At 36.1% G+C, this 24,370-nt stretch overlaps 1 protein-coding gene across 4 annotated transcripts in view; it reads left to right on the top strand.

The window, feature by feature from the left end:
- Positions 1-24,370, top strand: part of RNF123 (ring finger protein 123) — a 112,628-nt gene that overhangs the window by 2,787 nt on the left and 85,471 nt on the right. For all 4 annotated transcript variants that reach the window (XR_014491705.1, XR_014491706.1, XM_083356120.1 and 1 more), the window contains 14 exons: positions 1,211-1,319; positions 2,967-3,051; positions 10,927-11,006; positions 12,895-12,992; positions 14,994-15,048; positions 15,412-15,497; positions 15,879-15,965; positions 16,228-16,295; positions 18,865-18,990; positions 19,675-19,783; positions 21,476-21,580; positions 22,700-22,825; positions 23,230-23,322; positions 23,998-24,071. Coding sequence is in view for 2 of the 4 variants with exons in the window: in XM_083356120.1 (XP_083212246.1) it covers positions 1,238-1,319; positions 2,967-3,051; positions 10,927-11,006; positions 12,895-12,992; positions 14,994-15,048; positions 15,412-15,497; positions 15,879-15,965; positions 16,228-16,295; positions 18,865-18,990; positions 19,675-19,783; positions 21,476-21,580; positions 22,700-22,825; positions 23,230-23,322; positions 23,998-24,071 (1,274 nt within the window). In the remaining 2 variants the exon portion in view is untranslated. The remainder of the gene's footprint in view (positions 1-1,210; positions 1,320-2,966; positions 3,052-10,926; positions 11,007-12,894; positions 12,993-14,993; positions 15,049-15,411; positions 15,498-15,878; positions 15,966-16,227; positions 16,296-18,864; positions 18,991-19,674; positions 19,784-21,475; positions 21,581-22,699; positions 22,826-23,229; positions 23,323-23,997; positions 24,072-24,370) is intronic.

The raw sequence follows: 24,370 nt of genomic DNA on the forward strand, positions 1-24,370 counted from the left end.
CCCACCAGCAGAGATGTGTGGACAAGTTTAGTAATAATGTTTAGTATTTGTGAATATACTGTGGGGGTAAAAATATGGTTCATAATAATAACCTTCTGCCTTGTAGTGTAGTTCAAAGCAGCACTGCAATCTTAGCTCAGGGTTTTTTTTTACATTATGCTTCAGTCAGCATATGGATATATATTAACTGTTATAATGTTGCCAAAGTTACTTTTTGTGCTGTGTTGTGAAGGCAATATTGAATTACTTACTTGATATGCTTGTGTCTCTTACTAGATGAGGATAAAAGTTAGTTACTTTTGCTGTTGTATAAGTTTAAATAAAGATTATGACGGTCAAAATAAGATGTGTTTGGAACTTGAAATATCCTTGCTTCATATTATGAGATAATGTTGTTAAGTTGTTGTATGGGGACTTCACATTTGTGAGACAAATATTCTTGAAGCTATATTTAGCTATGGTGTTATATGTCTGTACTGAGAATGGATCTAGATATATAACAAATACATCTTTGAGGATAATCTATTGCTTATATGTTCTATTAAAAAACATTACTTTGAATAATGAAGAAGAATGAATATCTAGTAAAGCAAGTCCCCATAAAAAACATGTCACATTTTTCTCTTCATGACTATCAACCTATCAACTTTTTGTACTTACATAAATATGTGTATATACTTTGTACATTCTTCTCAGGGTTTTTTTTTCTGGAATAGGGTTTTTTCCTGTTCTTCATTCTCATCATTTTAATAGGTTTACTTTTCTTGTACAGTATTTGGTAAGTTTTCTTGTACAGTATTTGCTACTATACATTTAAAATTTAATTTTTGCCATTTTACTAGTTCTGCTTGCAAATTTTTACTGATCTGTTCTAGTTAAAGCTAAATGAAATAACTTAAAAGATATGAGTTTATTTTTCCTTGTTAGCTACTAATTCTTATTTAGCATCAATTCTATTTAAGTCTAGATGCTATAAAACTGTTTTAAAAATATGAAGTGGATCATTATTTATTTATTTTTACATTTTTATAGCAAATTCTTAGAAACAGGCATGCCAGAAAGTGAAAATGACACTGAAAAATGAAATGCAAAAAATAGGTGTTTCTTTATATTATTCTCAGTAGTTTTATTTAAGAGCATTAAAATCTTTTATAGCAATTTTTCTACAACTGTTATAATTTCTAATTTATTTCATGTTACCTCTTTGAAGTTAGTGACATTAATACTGTCCTGAACTATGACATCAAGAAGTTCTGGCACAGCATTTCCTCGGAAGAATTACAGATTAAGCACTGAGTCTGAAAAGTCCAAAATTGCAGGTAGGAGCAATATTGTGGATTCTGGGGAGAAGCTACTTACCTTGTAGGTTTTTCTTGGTCCTAAGTCAATTATATAAAGGTCAAATACAAAGATATATATTTTATTTATTTTATTTATTAATGGGACTTATATCCCACCCTATCTCCCGAGGGACTCAGGGCGGCTAACAACAACAAAAATTAAAGGTCTCTGTACAGTAAATTAAAATTTAAAATTGAAATAAATTAAAGATTAGAGTTAAAATTGTAAACATAATTGAAATCCCTGTCAGTCCAGGTCAGCCAGGTAGAAAAGGAGTGTTTTGAGGCCACGGCGAAAGGACCGGAGATCTTGGGCCATCCGAAGCTCAGGGGGGAGCTGGTTCCACAGGGCTGGCGCTCCCACAGAGAAGGCCCTTCCCCTGGGGGTCGCAAGCCGACATTGTCTAGCCGACGGTACCCTGAGGAGGCCTTCTCTGTGTGAGCGTACTGGGCGATGGGAATTCGTTCCCTGCAGCAGATGGTCCTGCAAGTATCCTGCAAGTATATTTTCTAATTTGACATCTGTTTGGAAGGTCAGCTAAAATCATAAATCTTTAGTAGAAAAAAAGCCCCAGCTAACAGAAAAAGTAAATCAGGTACAAAAAAGACAGACCTTTTTTTTAACTAATCATTAAGAAGAAGTTTCAGAAAGTATATTGTATCATATAGGTTAAGCTTACTTTCTAAATTGTGTGAATACAACCTCATTCACTGGATATTAAATATAATGATACATTACTTGGTTGTGACCTAGAAAGCCCAATATGGCATGTGGCCAGGCTACCTACAGAATTGTTTTTGTCCCATTATATCAGCCTGTCCTACCCGATCAGGTAGGGAAGGTATATTGCAGACCCCATCAGTTAAAGAATTCCAACTGGTGGAGTCTAGGAAGAGAACCTTCTCTGCCTTTGCCCCTGCCCTGTGGAATATCCTCCCCCCACAGAGATGAGACAGACCCCGCCTCTCCCGTCCTTCTGCAAAGGAGTTAAAATATGACTCTGCGGCCTCTTGTGGGGAGCTCAAAGGAGCATGCAGCCATGGAGGTGGTTGGTGCTCTGAGAGCCCTCCCTTTGCCTTCTTGATTGATTTGTAACAGATTTAATCCTTGCCTCCTTTTAATTGTAAATTTTCTACATTTTTACTTTTTATGTGCTGTTTTTATATTTTAACATTTTATTATATACCACCTAGGAATACAATAAGATGTTACCGAGGGTGATGGGCGGTTCAAAAATGTGAAAAATTAATCAATAAATTCCTTGTCAAAGAGCATTGATAGAAGCTGTCTTCAGTCTGGAGGAAAAAAATGTTTCTTAATTCTTCGTTCATACAAATACAGAAGAGCCGGTAGTTTTAATTCAGTGAGCCTTTACTTAGAAATATTTTTAGATTTTTATGAACAAGACTTATTGAATGGATGTGAGATTACTTGATGAAACAGACTGAGTTAGGCAAGTCATTCTACTGTAACCTGGTTTGTTTGAAATGGGAAATCACGCAGGAATATCATATTCGGTTTTAAATTTTAAAGAAGAAATAAATTCAACCAGAATGTGTTTGTGACACTCTGAAGGTAACACGAGTATCTTGATTACCTGACTTGGCTTTTGCTACTTGTTGTAGGAATAGTGAACAGCAAGCTCCTGAATGATTATCTTCATCGTATTTTCCCCAGTGCTGATGGAATTCAACCTTCGGCTGCATGCAGGTACTTGTTCTTAATTTATTAAATATCAAGCAAATCATACTATTTGGATGTGGCTGATGAGTAAACCTTTAGCAGGTAAAGTTCAGTGCTGACATTATATAAATTAGATCTACCATCTGTTTTATATATTATAAAGAAGAATTTTTGTTATAATATTTGTGCAGGACTTTTTCCTCATATTGAAAAGGTGTGTGAGAGGCAATGAAATCCTATTAGTTTTTATGGTACCCTGTAAATTTTGTTGTATGTTATTTACAAATTGCCAATAATGCCTTAAATTGTGTATCTTTTAATATCTATGCAACACTCAGAAAATTATAAATGTTAAATAGTAACTGCAGATGTTTATAGTTCTTGAGACTTGTAATATTTGTAATCTGAAAACCAATGTCCACTAAATTTCATATAAAGATGTGAAATTAATCAGTTTCAGGTCTTCCAATGTGAATTCATCGCTAGCATTAGGGTCTTCTCCAGAGAGCTGAATCTTCATAATGTGTCCAAAATAGAATAATTTGAGCCTGGTCATTTGTGTCTTTAGTAAGAACTCTGGATTGATTTCTTTGATAAGCCATTGGCTTGTTTTTTTTGGCTGTCCTCTGTATTCTCAGGGGCTTTCTCCAACACCAAAGTTCAAAGATATCAATACTTTTCCTATTTTGCTTCAGTAGCATCTCTCTTTGAATTATTACAGGGTTACAGGTGTTGTGAGCATAGACAAATCACAGGATCTGAATACATTTTTCAAGGTTTTCATGGCTGCTCTACCAAGTGCTGCTGCCCTGCTGCATATTTCTTGACTGCTTGTTCTCTACTGTTGATGGTTGATCCTAGAAACATTATTCCATTTCATTATGAGGATTGTGAGTTCTTAGTTTGGTTGTTGTATCTGTTGTCATTAGTTTGGTGGTCTTTATGTTTAATTTTGATTCCATTTTTTTCACTCAGCCCCCTTTATTACTAAAGTTTACAGATCCTTTGCATTTTCAGTTTTCAGATAGTGGTGTCAGCATAGTGTATGTTGTTATTGTTTCAACCTCCAATTTTAAAATTATCATAATCATCTTCTTTATACATCTTCACCATATGGCCTTGTTTCATTTCTTTACTAACATGGGGCCAGCCTGTTTCAATATGTTCTGTCTGTACTATGGCTTCTTGACCTGTATATAGATTTCTCATGAGGACAATAAGATGTTCATAAGGCCTTAAGAAAAGCTGTTTCATTTCATATTTTATATGTTAAATTTGAATATAATTACATGATAATTTCTTTTATTTTTTGTCCCTAGATAGTACATGCAAGTTTAGCATAGTACTTATGCTGCTAGAGTTTCATGTGAATATTTCTTAGGACAAATGCATGTTGTATGTTTTTATTTAAAGATCTGTTAGGGTCAAATTATACTTAGCAACTGAACTCACAACTGAGTTGCTAGTGTTGTTAAAAATAACTTTCATCCTGTTTTATATTTAATTATGGGAGGTTATCAGGAAGAGGACTGGAATGGTTTCTTGTTGCATTGCTGTAGCTTTCCCAGACTGTTTATTCTTTAAGTATTCCATTTCAATATTTTTTTATTTTGAGTTAGAAAAAATTCTATGTCAGATTTCTTTCATTAGTTTAAGTTCATAGAGATCATTTGGGTAGAAACAAAGGTGTTTGTTGTTAGCACATTTCCCACTATTTTGAAACAGAAGCTGTATAAAACTTCTAATTATTATTTAATTGGCTTATTTTTTTAAAAAAAATGATCCCTTATTTCCCCTTACGGTCCCTTATTTCCTCAACTCTCTGTGATGTGAACCTGTCAGTTGCTATCACTCTGCAAACATTTAGGCAAACATGTTTGCTCCCCAGTGTAAAACTATATTAGAGACATGTGGCACATTACATAACTCATGGATTCCATTTAGTTTGCTAGATCAGGGGTCCCCAACCCCCAGTCTGTGAACCAATACTGGGCTGCAGCATGCCAGCAACCAGGCCACACAAACAAGCAAAGCCCCATCCACGAGATGCAAGCAGCACACAAAACCATGCCCCTCCCGCAGAAAAACCTCTCTCCACAGAACCGGTTCCTGGTGCCCAAAAGGTTGGGGACCTCTGTGCTACATCACAAGTTAAATGGGCTTCACTTATTATGTCAATTCAGTGGGAAGTTGGAAATCATCTTGCTATAGTGTATTGAATATGTATAAAAAAGGTAAAGGTTCCCCCCGCACGTGCGTGCTAGTCGTTTCCAACTCTAGGAGCCGGTGCTCATCTCCGTTTCAAAGCTGAAGAGCCAGCGCTTGTCCGAGGACGTCTCTGTGGTCATGTGGCCGGCATGACTAGACGCCAAAGGCGCACGGAACGCTGTTACCTTCCCACTGTAGTGGTCCCTATTTTTCTACTTGCATTTTTACGTGCTTTCGAATTGCTAGGTTGGCAGAAGCTGGGACGAGTAACAGGCGCTCACTCTGTTACGCGGCACAAAATTCAGAATTGAAGAAAAGGGTTGCCAAATCACTGTTTTGCTCATTTTAGGGGGAAAAAATATTTCAGATGCAGGTAGGTTATTCCTTTCTTTTGGAACATGCTTTCTATCAGTGAATGATGCAGCGTTTGCTGTTCCATTATGCAATGTCAAAATAATAGCATAGGGTCTGTTAGCGTGCTTTTTTTACAGGAACTGTTTAGTTTTTAATCCCTTTGAAGAAGAGTTTTCTTGTATGTAAATAGAAACATGTGAAAAAGTTCAATATATTTCAACATAAGAGTTATTTGTATAATGTAACAAATGTTATGCACCGTTTACATTTTCTGGACAATTGTGTAATTTAAATAAACCTACATGGAAATTTGGCATGTAGAAAAAAGTAAGTACACCCTTACATTTCTCACTACCTCAAATACCTAAACTTAGAATCAAGTGTAAATTAGAACGTCATTAGAGAGGATCTGGGAGAAACTTGTCTTATTGAAAGCTCAGACATATAGTTTGATTGGTTGAAATGTTGGTATCATCTCTAGAGAGATTGAAAGCTTTTTGAGGCCTCAAGGAAGATATAGATGTCTATGAGTTTGGAAAGGGATTTAAAAGATCACCAAATAACCGGCTGTCAGTCATCCCATTGTCTGGAAGACCATCTACAATTGGGGAAGATTTGCAACACCTGCCAACTTGTCTAGGCCAGGCTGTCCCAGGAAGTTCAGTGTGAGAGCAGAACACACAATACTGAAAGAAGCCTCTTAGAATGCAAAATGTCATTATTTGGTCTACAATTAGCTCTCCCCGTTATTGATACCAAAGTGCATGAGTCTACCATTAGAAAGAAGCTGCACAGATTAGATCTATATGGAAATGTGTGCCAGGAGAAAACCTTGCTATCCAGAAAGAACTTCAGGGCAAGGCTAAAATTTGCTTATAAGCACTTAGGCAAAGACCAGGACTTCTGGGACAATGTATTCTGGACCGTAGAGGCAAAGTTAAAGTTATTTGGTCAAAGTACCAATATTTATTTATTTATTTATTTAGCGTATGGCTGGTCACACACAGAATTAAACGCACTTCATATTTACAAGTTAGAACAGTTAAAACAATTTTTTAAAAAAAGAAGCAATTATAAAACCTAAGAGGAAAACAGAAATAATTTCAGAGTTTAATGTCGAGTTTGGAGATCCAGTCAGTAGCTGCCGTTGTTACGCAGAGGAAGTCCTTAAAATCTCCTGGGTATCTTCTATTAGTGCATTCCCTCACTATATGTTGGATAGTCTGTCGGGGAGCCCCGCAATCACATTGTGCTGAAGGTGTCTTTCCCCATTTATACAGAGAATCAGCACACACCCCATGAGTCGTTCTAATTCTATTGTATGTCACCCATATGTGTCGGGGTAGATTAAATCCTGGAGGTATACTATTAGGGTTAATATGCTCAGAAATATCTTGGGAGGTATAGCTACTCCATGCTTCCATCCACTTTTGTATAGTGCTCTGATGTTCAGCCAGCAGCTTAAGCGCTGTGAGGAGTGGTGGATTTCTTGACTTTAAACGACATCTTAAGAGATCAGAGGTATAGGCATGAATGGGTAGAGAGGAGTTTAGCAGGATCTTACTATACTCCCGAATGAGAGCTTCTTGTCATCGTAAGTGCGGGGGAAGTATGTGGCTAAGAACTGGTAGCCAGTGTATAGGTGTAGATTTCATGCACCCAGTAATTAATCTCATCGTATGGTTGAGTTGAACATCAACAAGTCTTGTATTTGAGCTGTTTATCCATACAGGTGTGCAGTATTCCGCTACAGAGTAGCAAAGCCCAAGGGCTGCGCATCGAAGAGTTGGAGCTGAAGTTCCCCAAGTTGTCCCGCATAGTTTTTGCAGAATGTTGTTTCTGCTGTTAACCTTGGCAGCCATATTCTGAATATGTTTTTTAAAAGACAGGGTCCTGTCTAAGGTGACCCCCAGATATTTTGGAGTTGCCTCATATGGGAGCAATTTGTTATTTAGGTATACATTGAGTTCTCTTTTTGCCAGTTTATTATTAAGGAGGAAACATGATGTGACTGTCTTATTTACGCTTGGGATTAATCTCCATTGGTGGAAGTATGTGCTCAGAGTTGTAAGGTCGGCTGTAAGTACACCTTCTGTAACTTCGATGTCCTTGTGGCTATGTGCTAATGCCAAGTCATCAGCGTAAGAGAACTTTGGTGATAGCGTGGGTGGTATATCGGAAATAGTTGAATAAGGATGGGGCCAATACAGAGCCCTGAGGGAGTCCATTATTCAGATGTCTGAATAATAGCATTTGGCCAATAGGATTTCACTAGAAGACCTGGACAGTAGTTGTAAAGCATGGTTGTGGAAATGTTATGGTTTGGGACTGTTTTGCTGCATTATAGTCCGGACAGTTTACCATCATAATAAATTCTTCATTGTGCAAGATGGTATTTAGGATAATATGAGATCATTTGTTAGAGGATTGAAGGTGAACTGAAAGTGGACCTTTCAATATTACAGAAAAACCTACCAAGGAAATTAAAGGTTCTGGAATTGCCAAGTGAAAGCCTGAATTAAAATCCTATCCAGATGCTATGTAATGATTTGAAATGGGCTGTACATGCAAAAATCCCCTAAAACACTCACAGCTAGAAAAAAATATGCATGGAGGGGTTGCAGAAAAATCCTTCCCGATCAGTGTCAGGTTGTTTCTACCAAAGCTAGCAGTAGCAGGCTTTGGAGCAAAGAATGCCCTTACTTTATGCATTGAAGGAAATGGCACGTCTCATTTAATTTTTTGTTGAATAAATGATTTGCAAGGACAATTTTTTATATTTTTATTTATATCACATTTTTCTTTATATACTGTTTGAAGATAAAATATTGATATGCCCACATATGTTAAAAAAGAAAAACTATTATACAGGATGTTCTTACTTTTTCACATGACTGCAGCTTTATTAAATTTCTTTTTTTTATATATATATATTTTATTAGAATTTTTTAACCTAACATAAATCATCCAGTAATTTGTAAACAGTATGTTGTCTGGGTAACATTTATAAAACAATATTTAACAATTAATTTCTATGATCTATCTTCCATATGTTAATTTCATTTGATTTCCCCTTTCCCCAAAGTATCTTTCTTTGCAAAACATTAGATTAAAACATTTCTCATTTTTTAATTAACAACAATTAAGTATATAATTTCAATAATCCTATTTGTCATTTTAATTGCCTTATCGTAAATCCTGTTACCGTGTTTATTTCAGCTTATTTCTCCCCCCAAATTCTAAATACTAATGACAATTTTTTCAACAATTAACTATATTTACATTGGTGGATTTAATTTTGTTTTTTCCATATAAGCCCTCTCATAATTTTATATTTCTTAGTAAGTAAAAAAGTAGAAAGAGAAAAGAAAAGAAAAGAAAAGAAAAGAGGAGAGAGACAAAAAAGAAGAAAACAAAGAAGAAGAAAGAAAAAGGAAACAAGAAAAAGAGACAAGAGGACTGAAATACAAAAAATAACATACAACTTAAAATATGCATCCCTCCTAATTTAATATATATTTATTCCCTCATAGCTAAGAATGTATTTAATCTATTTAAGCTTTAAGCATTCCAGTCAATAGTTCTAATCATCTAATCCTTTAACTCTCATTCAAAACACATTTTTTATGCTTTTCTTATCGTCACATTTAAATAACTAAAACATTTGCTTTTGTTTAAATCATTTCAACTTGTTTTTAACAGAAAGAAAGAAAAAACATATTAGTTAAGAAAAAAAAGAAAAAAATCATCTCTCTAAGAGTAATATTTTTCAAAGTTTTTCCATTTCTTTAGCCATATTCAAATAAATGTTTCTTTTTTAAGTATTCTTTCTGATAAGTTCCATCATCTATTTTCTGGATTTCTATTTTAGTCTTTTTTCTCTGGCCTTTGCCTTTCTTAATCAGTATGTTTTGCTGCATCATTTGTTTCCCTGTAAGGGATTTTTTCTCATTCTTTTCCTTATCTTCAAAGTTGCTTGGACGTGTTGAAATATTTCCCATTTGAATTAAATCATGATTTTTTTATTTTATATGGTTCCATCTTCAAGTCTCTATCCTCAGAATTATGTTCAGCCATCTCTACTGTATTTTCCTGGGAAATTTCTTGGAGTGAAATTAAGTTGAAAATAAGTTGATTCATACTGTCAAGATTATTCTGCATTTCCTTGTAGTTTAAAGTCATTGTCCTTTGAAATTGTTGCTGCTTTTCATATGTTTCCTTTTGTGAAGTGTTCATTTTATACGGTTCCATCTTTAAGTCTCTATCCTCAGAATTTTGTTCAATCACCTCTACTGTATTTTCCTGGAAAATTTCTTGGAGTGAAATTAAGTTGGAATAAGTTGATTCATGCTCTCAAGGTTATTCTGGATTTCCTTGTAGTTTAAAGTCATTGTCCTTTGAAATTGTTGCCGCTTATATGTTTCCTTTTGTAAAGTATTCATTGCTTCAGCTTTGTTACTCTCACTTTGTTTACACAGCTGCATTTTTAAAAAACTTTGAGGGTCAGAGAAAAAAAATCCTCACCCACTAGCAGGTGTCAGCGTTTGCTCATTTTTCAGGTCTTTAAAGTCTTTTCTCTCTCTAAAGGGTAAGTTTCACCGCTTACGATAACCAAAAGGAGGGAGCAGAATCCCCCTCCCCCTTTCCTTCTTCGGAGATCTCTTATTTTGGAGACTTTCTTCTTCAGGAAAATAAGTAGGATAGAGAAAATCAATATTCTTACCCAGATTCAAGCATGCTGTTTTAAATCTGCTTAATTTAAAAATTTATGACTTCTGTTGTCTCCAACTATAGCTGAACATGCAGTTAGTCAGCCTTTTGTTCCGTTGGTTTCTGGGAGGCTTCTCCTGGACCATTCAGAGAGACCGCCGTCTCTCCTAAGTCCCTGGGATTTCCTTCCTTAATTCCACCCCTTCAGGGTGGGTTCTGGCCCCTTAGGGTCCCCAACAAAAAGAAATTCCAGCCGAAGAGTTCAGCATTCTGAATCTTCAGACTGCTCACTGGAAAACAGGAACAGGAAGTCAGCTTTATTAAATTTCTATTTAGCCAAGGATAATGTTGAAATAATTTAGGTAATCTATAATTTATACAAAACACTTCACAGAAAGTCATTTTTTTCTTCTGTTCAGGTGTCCCTGTGGTTTTGTTGCCAAGGTTTTTCAGAAGTAATTTGCCATTTCCTCCTTTCTAGAGCTAAGAGAAAATGACTGGCTTTCATGCCTGAGGCTGACTAGAACTCACAGTCTCCTGGTTTCTAGCTTGATGCCTTAACCACTACACCAAACTGGCTCTCATAGAAAGTCATACAGAACCCTTAAAAGCAGTTCTTTTTATTCCTAGGAAGCATCTATCATTTCAAAATCTACAAGAACATATAGAACAATTATTAGCAGAAAATGCCAGCTCGGAAGATTGTCAAGGTAGGTGTCTGTTTGGTTACTATGTTAAGGTAACATAGAAAAGCATCTTACGAAAATTGAACCTTATCTTTTTTTCTTCTTCTGTATGGCAACATTTCTCAAAATGTGGGTCACAAGAATTAGCTGGAGATCTCACTAGTTAGTACAAAATATGCTTAATACAAAATAGCAGGAAAGTTTCAGAAATCTGTGGTAAACTCGAGTTTTTTCCCCCCCCCCAACATGCTATCTTTTCCTTTCAGAGGAAAAGTAATTGTGTGTGGAAGGCAGGCAGCTTCTGTGCAAAGTTGACCATCTAACTTGATCCTCACTCAGCAGGGAATAAGAAGCTATAAAGCTGTCATAAGAAGGACCTTGAAAGAGTTTACGTGCATCAGATACCAATAGAATTCTTAGTGCTACCTGAGCTTGGCTGTTCGCTTGCAGACATTTCATCGCCCAACTAGGTAACTTCATCAAGGCCCTGTTTATGTTGCCTAGTTAGTAATAAAATATCTGGAAGCAAACAGTCAAGCTCAGAAAGCACTGAGAAATCCATAGTTCAACCCTGAGCTACAGATATTGTCATGGATTGCAAAAAGGCTGCAAGAGAGAAAGAGAGAGAGAATATGGCTTATAACTGTTATCTTCTATGGCTGGACTGGGGAAGAATTTACCCCGTCCTTAGTTTTGCAAGGTATAGCATTTTAAGAGCAGCTTAAGAGTTTGATTTCAAGGAAGAAAACATTGGTGAGTAAGAGTGACTGTCTAATGAAACACAGATTTCAGAAATTATGCAAAAGTAAATCATTCCTCAGAAGAACATGGTTTAATTTATATCTGGGGGATTATTGTTTTGTTTTGTTTTTTGCTTACCGTATTTCCATTAAAATGTTTTTATTTCATAAGGTTAAAGGCTTTTATCATTGCTTTATTTGATATGTAGGATAAAATACAGTGATTAAAGAGGCGGTATTTTTCTTGCCCAGACCCAATGAAGTTGTTAGTTTTATGTATAGAGGGATTGGCACACAATCATTTATCATTTATATAAAATTTGTGAACTGAAACTTGGAGAACTGATGCAGTGATCTGAGGTACAGCTGTGAATCATTTTAACACATGTCCAACAGGAAGTGGGCTGTTGCTTTGAACTGAATAAATACCCAAGATTTGTTTTAATAGATTTGATTCAAAGATATTTGTAATATTGTAAATGTTAAAATTGTTCTGCATGCTTTTTTCATAGGCTGTAAAGTCTTCCTTTTAGACATTTGTAAAAATAAACATTACTGTACATAATACAGTTTTTATGAAAATAAGCATTTTTATGAGTTTATAAATGTCAACATTTACAATTTTCTTTGGGTTTGCTAAATGGTTCCAGTAATTAAACATAATCTTATATTTAGATATTGTCTAAGTAATTTTATAAGGAGTGGAAAACCAAGTTCAGCTTTGGGAGAACCACAATCAGGCAGCGGCTACCATACTGAATGGTAGTAAGAAACCCTGTACCCTTTTTGGGTACTCTGATAGCATGCCATGAGTTTTGATTTTAGCTTATCCCTCGTTTGGACTTTATTGAAACATGTTAGTAAATGTCAACTAAAGACTAAAAAAAAATACTTTTTAGAAATATTCTCAGATTCAGCAAGTGACAAGAATAATCATAGTTACAGTGTTCATTGTCTGCAAAAATTATTTTGAACATTTTGCATCCTTTTTTGAGTAATGCAAAACTTTCATTGTTATTTCTATTAGAATACATATTAAATATACTTATTAACTATATCACTTACTTTCTAAAATTCATTTCTGCTAGAAAATGGCATATATATTGTCTGGGATTGAATTTCTTGTAGAGTTCCAGGTCTTTCTCACTATACTTCCTGAAACTTTGTTTCAGATCAAACTGTAGATGGCAGACTCGGCCCTTCAACTGTAGTGCTGGATCATACTAGTGGCTTTGAAGGGCTCCTGCTCGTAGATGACGATCTGCTTGGAGTGAGTGTGAAATATTTAATTTGATAATAATCGCTATAGATGTAGAAAAAAAAACTTTCTTTCCTTCCCTTCATAGGTAAACTATTTGTCAGCATTGATATGGGTTGTCGTTAATTTGAGATCCCATGTAGCAAAAAACTATAACTGTAGATTTCTATTCTAATTTAAAATAAAGAGTTGTTTCTTTTTTTGCCCCTGTTAGTGTTAAAATTTCATGTTCATAAAGTTTTGCCTGCTGCAGATGTAATCAAGTGGTGTGATTATGGCTTGGGTAGATAAATTGGCAGAGGTAACTGTCAAACACTGATCGAAAAGCCTAATCCATTTGGCACAAGACAGCTGAAATAAATGGATATAATCAATTGGTTCCAGATTATTCTTCTGGAAAATGTTCCATATCTGCCCTCTATTATATGGTATTCCCTGTTATTCCTTGACTAAAATAATTATTTTGCATGTTGCCTTTCCATTTCCTTAGTATAGCTAAAGTAATAAAACTAAGCTATTATGTATTAATTCTTTAATTTTAAAAAATGTATTCATTTTAAATTTAGATAATTCTAAAGTCATGAATTAACAAGTTCAAAGACATGACAGTTAAACAGAGTTCTTTTGCAGGTGGTGAAATATTTGCATTGGGTATATCCTGTTTAATTATATATTGATTGCATATTATTATATATACAACAATGGTAAATCTGGTTCTTTAGCAAGTGTTGCCCGTCATACACCTTGTGTGTTTTTTTATTATTTATTTAGATTTGCTTATTTATCCAGAGTCACTTGGATAGTGGATTGGTAGCATATAAATTTAATAAATAAATTTATTTATTAAATTTATATGCTACCAATCCGCTATCCAAAGTGACTCTGGATAAATGTATTTATTTATTATTAATTAGATTTGTTAAGGCCACAAGATTTCAAAAAGACTCTGGGCAGTTTGCAGTACATAATTAAAACAGCCAAAAGCATAACAAACATAATTGCCTGGACAAAACAATAATAATAGTTGTAAAAAAATGCAACAGGAACTCTACTAACACAATGACTTCAGGCCTGGGAGCAAAGCTAAGTCTTAAGGGAGTTCAGAAAGACTTGGAGAGTGGCAGCAATTTGTCCCTAGGGTTGGGGGGGGATGCTATTCCAATAGGCAGGGGTTATGACAGAAAAGACATGTTTCCCCAGTCCCACAACATGACAATATTTAAATGAAGGCACCTGGAACTCACCTACTCTGCCTGATTGTTGGGTGGTCACAACTACTGGAGAAAAGCAGATATTCTTTGTTGCTCTCCATTTAAACTCTTCTTTCCCATTCTCTTGGTGAATTAGTTTCTACTGTTTCTCTGTGTTGTTGATAATCCTTTTTTTTTAACTTGGAGGTTTTATTTGAGAGTTTTCTTGTCCCTCATATTGCTCACTAGATTCAGTTTCTTATCTGAGGAAGAAGAAACAAATCCACCTCTCCACTGAGCCTATAAATCAAGCTAGTCATGTATCGCTTATATTACAATCCAGGAAGTCAGCTAAGCTGCCCTGAAAACAGAAGACATTATCATTCTTTCTTTATAAAGGTCATTTATTACTCTTGGTTTTGCTGTTGGTTGTTATAATCACATGCTGAACCATCCATATGCACTTGTATTGTATCATCCTTTCTGATAGTTTTAGGCTATTAGTTCACATTGATTCTTAAACTTTTCACATGCTTTGATTGTAGTCTAATACATGTTTTGTCATTTGCAGGAGTAGCTTTCTCACATTATCAATAGATATTTCTTTGGAAAAAAATGAGATAAGGAAGGCATTGTGTGGACATACTGTACATATCCTCATTCCTCTTACATCAGACTTGCACATCTAGTGATTCTAGGGGAGAGAATTCAATAGTAGATTTGGGTCTTTGGAAGTAACACAATACTTTTTAACGTTCTTTCTCCTGAAATAAAGTACAATGAAACCCTTGTGACAATCCCTTTTCTTTGTTTCTTGTATTAGGTGATTGGGCATAGTAACTTTGGTTCTATTAGAGCTACTACCTGTGTATATAAAGGTAAGAATAAAGTAGGGCAACCTCGGAAAGATACTGGTTCAAGTTGGAAGACAGATGTAGCAAACAAATTAAAATGAGAATTTATTCTCCAAGTAATCTCTGGGTTGAATTTTTGTGTTACAGATGTCTTAGCTATTTTGCAAGAAATTTTTGACAATGAAGTATTACTATCCCAAAATTATTTTTATTCTACAGCTAATAAATAATGCTTATAAAAAACAAGGGATTTTGGAAAAAAGAAGAATGGATTTATCCTTTGGAATTCCTTTAGGATTCCTTAAGTGTTTGTGATACTTGACAAATAATTGCAATCTAAATAATCTAAATGGAACTTTGCTGCATGTCACTTACATTCCCTTTTAGGTAAATGGATCTATGAGGTACTGATTTCATCCCAAGGTCTCATGCAAATTGGCTGGTGCACTCTCAATTGTCGGTTCAATCAAGAGGTAATGTTACATCATTGCATACACAGTATTGCCACTCTTTCTAAATGTTATTAAACAAATACTTGTTGTATTTCAAAGTCTGGGGTATGACACTGACAATAATTTATGGAAAGAGAAAAGCATTATTGCAACAAAATATTTAAAAAAACATTAATGACAAGTGATGGAATATTCTAGTCTTAAGCTAACCTTTCTACTCTTGTTCTGTACATAATATGCTTGTAAACAAAAGGGAAATGCTAAGCTAAAGCTTAAAACATATTTTAAACATCTCACCACTTGTACTGAGATACTGACGAGATTATTGAAAAAGTATGGTATACAAAATGGGATAATCCAAATACTTTGGTTAAAATTTGTTCTTGTTTGGTTCTTACAAAGGAAGGAGTTGGGGACACACCAGATTCATATGCTTATGATGGGAATCGAGTGCGCAAGTGGAATGTGACTACAACTAACTATGGGAAAGTAAGTGTCCCTAATTATTTTATTGATCTTGGAAAGTAGTAGTTGAGTCTGAATATGTAGCTGCCTTCATTCCATATTGCACTATAAGGTTATAGTTTTATTATATTTCTCATCTTGGAGAGGAAAGAAGATTGGGCTATGGAGTGGGATATGAAGCAGAAAGATAATGTAGTCAAGGAGGCATGCATGTTTGATAAATTTGAAAATAACCATGAGGGAATACTGTTTACATGTTTTCAGAAAAACCCTTTTCTTATTCCAGTCTTGGGCAGCAGGAGACATTGTCAGCTGTTTAATAGACCTTGATGAGGGAAACATTTCTTTCTGTTTGTAAGTATTGTGTTCAAAATCTCCTGGGAGTCACTTGTTACAGCAGTGTTACAACATTTCAACATCACATGTCCTAAATATATACACTGAGATCATAAACAATATTGTAACAAGGTTTTTTCCCCCCACTTCACCATAATACTTCTCTGTAAAGTAGAATTAGTAAAAGGTTGTATTGTGCTGTATTCAAGTTCTGTCAAAGAAATTGGTACAGATTATTTTTGAGCAGGAATTTCTAGTGTAGGTTGATAAAATTGGTAAAACCTTTCTTTCAGTCCCATGTGAGACAATAATAATAATAATAATAATTAATAATAATAATAATAATAATAATAATAATAATAATAATATAAGTTGGAAGGGACCTTGGAGGTCATCTAGTCCAACCCCCTGCTAAGGCAGGAAACCCTATACCATTTCAGACAAATGGCTGTCCAGTCTCTTCTTAAAAATGTCCAGTGTTGGAGCATTCACCACTTCTGGAGGCAGGTTGTTCCACTGGTTAGTTGTTCTAACTGTCAGGAAGTTTCTCCTTAGTTCTAGGTTGCTTCTCTCCTTGACTAGTTTCCATCCGTTGCTTCTTGTCCTGCTTTCGGGTGCTTTGGAGAATAGCTTGACTCCCTCTTCTTTGTGGCAGCCCCTTAGATATTAAAATACTGCTATCATGTCACCCCTCACCCTTCTCTTCATTAAACTACACATACCCAATTCCAGCAACCATTCCCTATATGTTTTAGCCTCCAGTCCCCCAATCATCTTTGTTGCTCTTCTCTGTACTCTTTCTAGAGTCTCGACATAAAACTGCCAGAGGGGGTGTGTTCTGTGGGTGAAGGTGTGCTCTGATTGGGTGGGGGAGTAAGTGTGTTCTGATTGGGTGGGAGTGTGTTTTGAATGGTGGGTGTGTTCTGATTGGGTGGGGGTGTGTTTTGAGTGGATGGGCTGGTCTCAGCTGCCAGCCTTAGACCTGAGCTGGTGAGTTGTGCTGCTTATATTTATATATATAAATGCTTATATTTATATATATATATTTATATATATAAATATAAGCAGCACAACTCACCAGCTCAGGTCTAAGGCTGGCAGCTGAGACCAGCCCATCCACTCAAAACACACCCCCACCCAATCAGAACACACCCACCATTCAAAACACACTCCCACCCAATCAGAACACACTTACTCCCCCACCCAATCAGAGCACACCTTCACCCACAGAACACACCCCCTCTGGCAGTTTAAAAAAGAGGAACAAACAGCCACATGCTTCTCCCAGAAGAAGGAAGCAGAAGCCACCAGCCTGATGATGACGGATGGGATTCCGTCGAAACGTCGCCCCTACACCTTTAGTTCTACGCGGGGGAAAAACCCGAATAACCAAAGATCCACATACGAACACCCGCGAAAACCTCAGAAAACAAATATATATATATATATATATATTCCATTTATATCCCGCCCTTCTCCGAAGACTCAGGGCGGCTTACAAGCTTAGCAGTAGCCTTCATTCTATGTATATGCCTGCTTATTAGGGCTTTCATATGATTCCTGTGAGCTGAATAGGCCACTCTATATGAGAAGCCGATCTTATTTACTGCAGTTATCTATAGCATTGTATCATCTAAAATCTACAGAGAACTGTAGCTATATAGCAGAATGTTCACTGGAATACTATGTGTGAAGGGCAATGATAGGTAATATTTAGTGATCAGGAATCATACTTTTTAAAAAGAAATATGGCTTTATTTGGCCTCTGGTTATATAGGAGACATGACTGGTGATGCCATTTGAGTTAGTGAGCTAAATTTTTTGGCCTGCATGTTTTAGTTTTCAGGGGCACATTTTAAGATGCAAAATAGGAGCCTTTAGCCTTGCAGAAGCACAAACCCATTTTGTCCTTTAACTTTGCCATGGGAAAAAATTGCCTAAACCTTTTCTAAGAGTTATACAAGATTGAAAGACAAGGCTTCTGACCCATGATCTTATGGATTTAAATAAAAAAAAGAAGTGGAAGGCAAGCAAATTTAGTTACTTGGTCTAATCTTAGCAGTATAAGCTGATGAAGATAGTTCTGCCTTCCATTAAATACATATGCCACTATACGGTTCTTAGGAAATCTGATATACTTGATGCAGCAACTAAAAATAAGAATAGATTCCCTTAATGCAAAATCCCCAACTTAATAATACTGAGAAAGCTAAAAATTAAGCAACAATGTAAATGGATTGTTCCGACAGTTGTGCCAAGTGATTATAGAATGGCTTGTTATTTAGACACACATGCTTCTGCAGAGAAAATGGCATAGGTCTAAATCATTTGGTGGCATTCTGAGACTGAATACAATCTTAGGACTCTGGCAAGAATTTACCTTTGGAGATAAAATCCAGGTCTGGATCATAGCAATGGGTGAGCAAATTCTGCCCTTAGGCTGTAGAATCTGTTTTATATTTCTTGGGGGAGGAGAAATTACATGGCTTTGAATACTTCTGCATGTTTCTCATGACTGCCATATAAATCCTTTATGATAAATTGTATGAACTGTAAAAAAAAATTCTTTCATTTTTTTCCCCTTCAGGAATGGTGTGTCTCTGGGGACAGCTTTTGATAATATTTCAAGAGGCCCTGGCATGGCCTATTTCCCTGCCATCAGTCTGTCATTCAAGGAATCTGTTGCCTTTAACTTTGGCAGCCGCCCACTCCGATATCCTTTAAAATGGTTTTAACCAAACAGTGGAAGAATTCTTCCTGAGAAATGTCAATATCTAAAATGTATTATTTTCCCTTATTCATGTTCATGTTAGCTTTTCAGTGATCCATTGAATCTTACAGTTATAATACCTAGAAAAAAATGCTTTCTTAGTGCATCTTGAACATATTTTACTTTTTACTCAGTAAAACTGAAGAATAACCACATAAGGTTTGTTTTTTAATTGAGGAACACCTAATAAGTTTTCACCTGAGCTGAAATTTAGGTAGGGGATTTCATCTCATGCTTTTGATTACGAAGATGTGCCAGATTTTTTCCCCCTTCTGATATGTGGAGCTTTAAGAAAAAACAGAGACTCATAAGGATAATGGTAAAATTAAACCTATTTATTTTCAGTTTCCACCATTTGCTCCTTAAGATGGGAAGACACAAACACTATAGTGTGCACCTAAAATACACTTGGCAATTAAAAAAAATAAGAATAGCAACTATCTAAAAATTGAATCCAGAAAAAAAAACCACCCTCAGGAAATCTCTCCTTTGCCCACTGCATGATGCAGTCACACTTGTAAGGCATTATTGCTCTTTATGGACTTTGCCCATTGAAAGACTGCCTCTTTCTGGCCCAGGCTCAAAGAAATAAATTGCTTTCCAGTATATTTCTTAATAATTCCCTACATATCCAGTGGAGGGATATCAGCCCTTACAGGATAAGCCAGCTGCAGATCTGATGAAAGCTCACAAGCTCCTGGGATACCTCAACAATGTTATTAAAATAGATGTTTCGGTAAGATGGTATTTTCAGTGTTATGTTTATTTAGACATGGTTCTATCAGAAACTTAAATTTATTTTAAATTTATTTTATTTAGGTGTGTATAGTGTATAAATATTTATGCTATTCAACCAAAGCTCTTTCAGCCACTTTCAAAGAATGAAGTACGTAATAGAACACTCATAACACAGCAAAATAGCATTTGAAGATTTGTCTTATTTTATGAAGATTAAGCTTTCTTATCTTCAAGTGTGTACATGTATATATCAAAAATTAAAATGAGTATGATAAATGTCCCTTTGCTACACATATGCAGGCTCTGTGGAACTATATTTGGAGTTTGAAATATTAGTAAGATGAAAAGGAAATGCCTAAGGTTCAAATTAGATGGGTTTTTGGAATGGTTGTGAATAATGGGGAAGCATGCTGCCATCCTGTATTTAATTTGTTAAATCTAATGAAATGAAACAAGTAAAATCTTCAATTTACATAGCTGTCCATTCCACAAAACAGCTCTGGGCAACTTACAGCAGGCTAAAAACAATACAGAACACAAAGTAAAATAGCAGCAGTCAAAAGACCAAACCAGTCTAAACCACATAGCACATCAAAGGCTCTAACTCCTATAGGTTATGCAGTCTTGTAGGAACACAACCATAAAAGAGCCTTCAGAAAGACTGGTTCAGTGTGTACCAATCTATTCTTGGGGGGAATGATGTTCAACCACTGAAAAGTCCTGCTTCCTAGTGCCTGTAGATTTCTTTGAATTAACAGGAGTCTGCTGGATCTAAGGAGCTGATCATGTAAATATTCTTAAATTGCACCTGGAAGCACGCTGGCAAACAATGTAAGCTTGTGGAGAAAATGCAACATGCATACACCAAGGCTATTCATAACTCTCCATTCTGCTGCATTCTGTACCAGCTGCAGCTTCCAGATGCTCTTGAAGGACAGGCCCGTGTAGAATGAATTGCAGTGACCCATTCAGGAAATTAAAGTGTAAGTGACCTTAAGCTGGGCTCCTGGCCTAAGAAAAGGCACATCTGGTACTGAAGATGAATTCGTATGAAACCCCTTCTGGCCACAGCTGCCACATGTTCTTCAAGCAGAAGCTATGAATGCAGGAGGATCCCACAACCTCCTGGGGGGGGGGGTACCACAGCCTCCTGGCGGGTACCACAGTCTTACCTGGAATAAGAGATCCAGGGGATCCAAAAGTCAACAGCCATTTAGATTTGCTAGCCTGCTCTTCCCCGTTCAGATCCCCCACAGCGTCTGGACAGAATCAGAAACTCCACTGCAGCATTTGTTTCAGTTGGGGGGGAGGGGGAATGTAAAGCTGGGTATCGTGTTATGCTGTATGTAATAGTAACTGGATTTTATCTGTCCTTCCCCTGCAAATAGCAGGTAATAATGAACAGCATTAGGTGCAAGGGAATTGCTGAACTCAAAGAAATATAGCGCATAGTAATCTTTCAAAGTGGCATCATCTGGTATTGGGACTACAGGGCCAAAATCTTTCAAGTAACCACTATATAGTATCAAGATAATGCCAGATTTGTCAGGATAACGAACTTTTTGCCTTTGTAAGGAACTATCCTGTATTTCTGAATTAGAGACCTGTTTCAAGGACTTCCTTAAGAAAATTCATGTAAATTAAGGATCTATTTAAAAAGTTGTGCAATCCTGAATGTTTTCTCTTTCAGGAAGGGAAGCTGGTAGAAAAAGACTCTTCCACCTGGCAACTCCAGGGGGAACCAACAATACTCGTCACCCTGGCACACATTTTTAATAATTTTGCCCCTCTTATGGTGAGTTTCCTCAGTTTATATCTTAAGATTTCTTTCATTGTAGGATTTTCTACCTAATATAGTAGTGGACTTGTTTTTGTTTATTCAGTTGCAGAGATCATTCGCACTATGACACAGAATGTTGCATTTTTCCATGATATCTCCAGAGACAGCAAAATAGAAACCTATTTTGGATATCAATACCCATAAATTCTAATCGTTTACAGTTTATATCAGGGATCGTGAGCATTTGATATGTAGTGAACACAAATTTGCTTTCCCCATCTACATTGATTATTAGTAATTTTCCTTGATTTTGGACGTATGCTTTTTCTAGTTCCATGTGGATTTGCTGCAGGTTAAACCTCAGAATATGGTCTTTGCAACTGAACTTTTATCCTTTCCAATCGGTGTCTGAATTATTGGGATCAAGAAAAGATCAGGTCCTCTTCCTTTACTGGGGGGGGGGGTTTATGACCTGCTTTTCAGAAGGTTACGGGGAATATGTTTCAGTTAAAAGTGGTGATTCCTAAGGTTCTGAACAGAATTTTGGGTTTTATTTATTCTTCTTTCCTATATTTTGAGGTCTGTTGCCAGCCAGTTTCATTCTCAAAAAAAGAAGCAAGCTTTGTGAAGTTATAAAATTTACTTTGTGCTGTTCTTTATATATGAAGTGCCTAAATAAGGAGAAGCAGTGCTATTATGTATTTTTTTAATTAGGAAAATCCCCTCACCTTCAAACTGTAACACAAAACTCCCCTGTCCAACTTAACTAATTCCAGGAAGGAATTACATCTTGTTCATCAGCAAAAAGGCTGCATTCTGCCATGTACAACATCAAATGGTGTATTTTCTTCTTGTGTGTAGGTTTATTGCTAAGGGAAGGAACAAAAGTTGTATACATATCTGGAACATTGTAGGAGAAGAATTGTACTATTTTAGAAATATGGCACTAGTCTGAGGAAGTAATCTGTGGAGTAGACTGCACCCTACAGTTCTCATGACATCCCAGGATTTTTTTTAAAAAATGAACTCTCATGAAACTGCAGCATGGGTATAGGTTTAATTTTTGTATCACTTGGTTTGGTCTGTATGGTGGTCATTCTCAGTTCTGCTACTTTAAGGACTCTTTTTGTACAGTGCAAAGTGTACTTAGTGGAAGATGTGCTCATGAGTTTCCTGCTTGGAATCTTGGAAGGGGGAGGAGCTGTAGAAGCACATCCTCTTATTCAGCAGTTACTGGATCTTATGTGGCTTCTCATGGAGGTGAGTTTCATTATTTTTATTTTATTTTTTTATTTTAATTCCATTTATATCCCGCCCTTCTCCCAAGACTCAGGGTGGCTTACAAGCTTAGCAGTAGCCTTCATTCTATGTATATGCCTGCTTATTAGGGCTTTCACACACCCCCAAGCAGCATTATTACAAAGTCAGCTTAATTGCCCCCAACAATCTGGGTCCTCATTTTACCTACCTCGGAAAGATGGAAGGCTGAGTCAACCTTGAGCCTGGTGGGATGCGAATCTGCACTAATTGCAGGCAGCTGGTGTTACTTAAGGAGGCATTAGCCCACTGCTCCACCTTGGTCTTTTGAATTCTAATAATTCTGGGCTGCTTCTGTTCTCCATTAGGGCTACTTAGCGTAAATGTCTTCTATTTCTTTTCTTCAGGATTATGAAGTTCACGAATGCCTCAAGCAGCTGTTGATGTCCCTGCTCAGAGCATACCGCTTTTCTCCCATAGTTCCTGATCTTGGCTTACAGGTGAGTGATATTATTTTGTGACATACCAGAAAAAAATCTTGATACCAAAGACAGCATGAGAGACATTTTTTTCTCCCTGATTACAAACCTATGAGTTGTAAATCTCAACTCGGTGTCCACCAAATGTGTTGGATGTCAACATACTGCTATGAGTGGTCATGTCACCTAGTCATTATAGCAATTAATATAACTTGCATCAGGGATCAGTTTGAAGAAGAATGTTCTAAATCATTTAAGAATTCTAGGTTACAGGTAGTCCTCAACTTATGACCACAATTAGAACTGGAATTTCTGTAGTAAGCCATTGTGGTCATAAATCAGACCTGATTTTATGACAATTTTTACAGTGGTTGTTAAGTATTAATCACATACAATTGTTAAACAAATCCAGCTGTCCAATGGTGCATTTTGCTGGAAAGAGGCAAGAAAGGTCACAAATCACATTCATATGATTTGCACACTGCAACTGGCCATAAATGCAGACGGGTTGCCAAGCCCCCAAATTGTAATCATTTGACCACAGGAGTGGTACAATGGTTATGAGTGCAAGTGCAGGTTATAAGTTTTTTTTTCCAGCCGTTATAACTATGAACTGTCATTATAGTCATAAATCAAGGATTACCTGCATTGGTCTCTATAAATTGATTGTCCTTTTTCCTCTTTTTTTCTGCCCAGATCCATTATCTTCGCCTTACTATTGCTATCCTAAAACATGAGAAATCCAGGAAATACCTGCTCCATAATGTCTTGTATCCTTTCTTTATATATTGTTCATAGTTGTTTAGATTTCTCAGTGATGCCTATTCACTGACATTATCAGATTATTCCAAATATAGGCTATGTTAAATGTAAAATAATGTCCTCCTGTTTTGTGAGAGTTATCTTTCAAACAATAATTAACTTGATGAGGCCATGCATTAGTTCAGATTGAGTTCAGAAGTGTGTGTTCAGTGTATGAGAGCCAGGATTATGTCACGGTCCTGGAAATATATGTGAGTGCTTTAATTGAGCCATAGTCGGGTGCTGCATTTGTGCTTCTGTTGAATCA

Source organism: Vipera ursinii (genome assembly GCF_947247035.1).
Source record: "Vipera ursinii genome assembly, chromosome: 2".
NCBI classification, from domain to species: Eukaryota; Metazoa; Chordata; class Lepidosauria; order Squamata; family Viperidae; genus Vipera; species Vipera ursinii.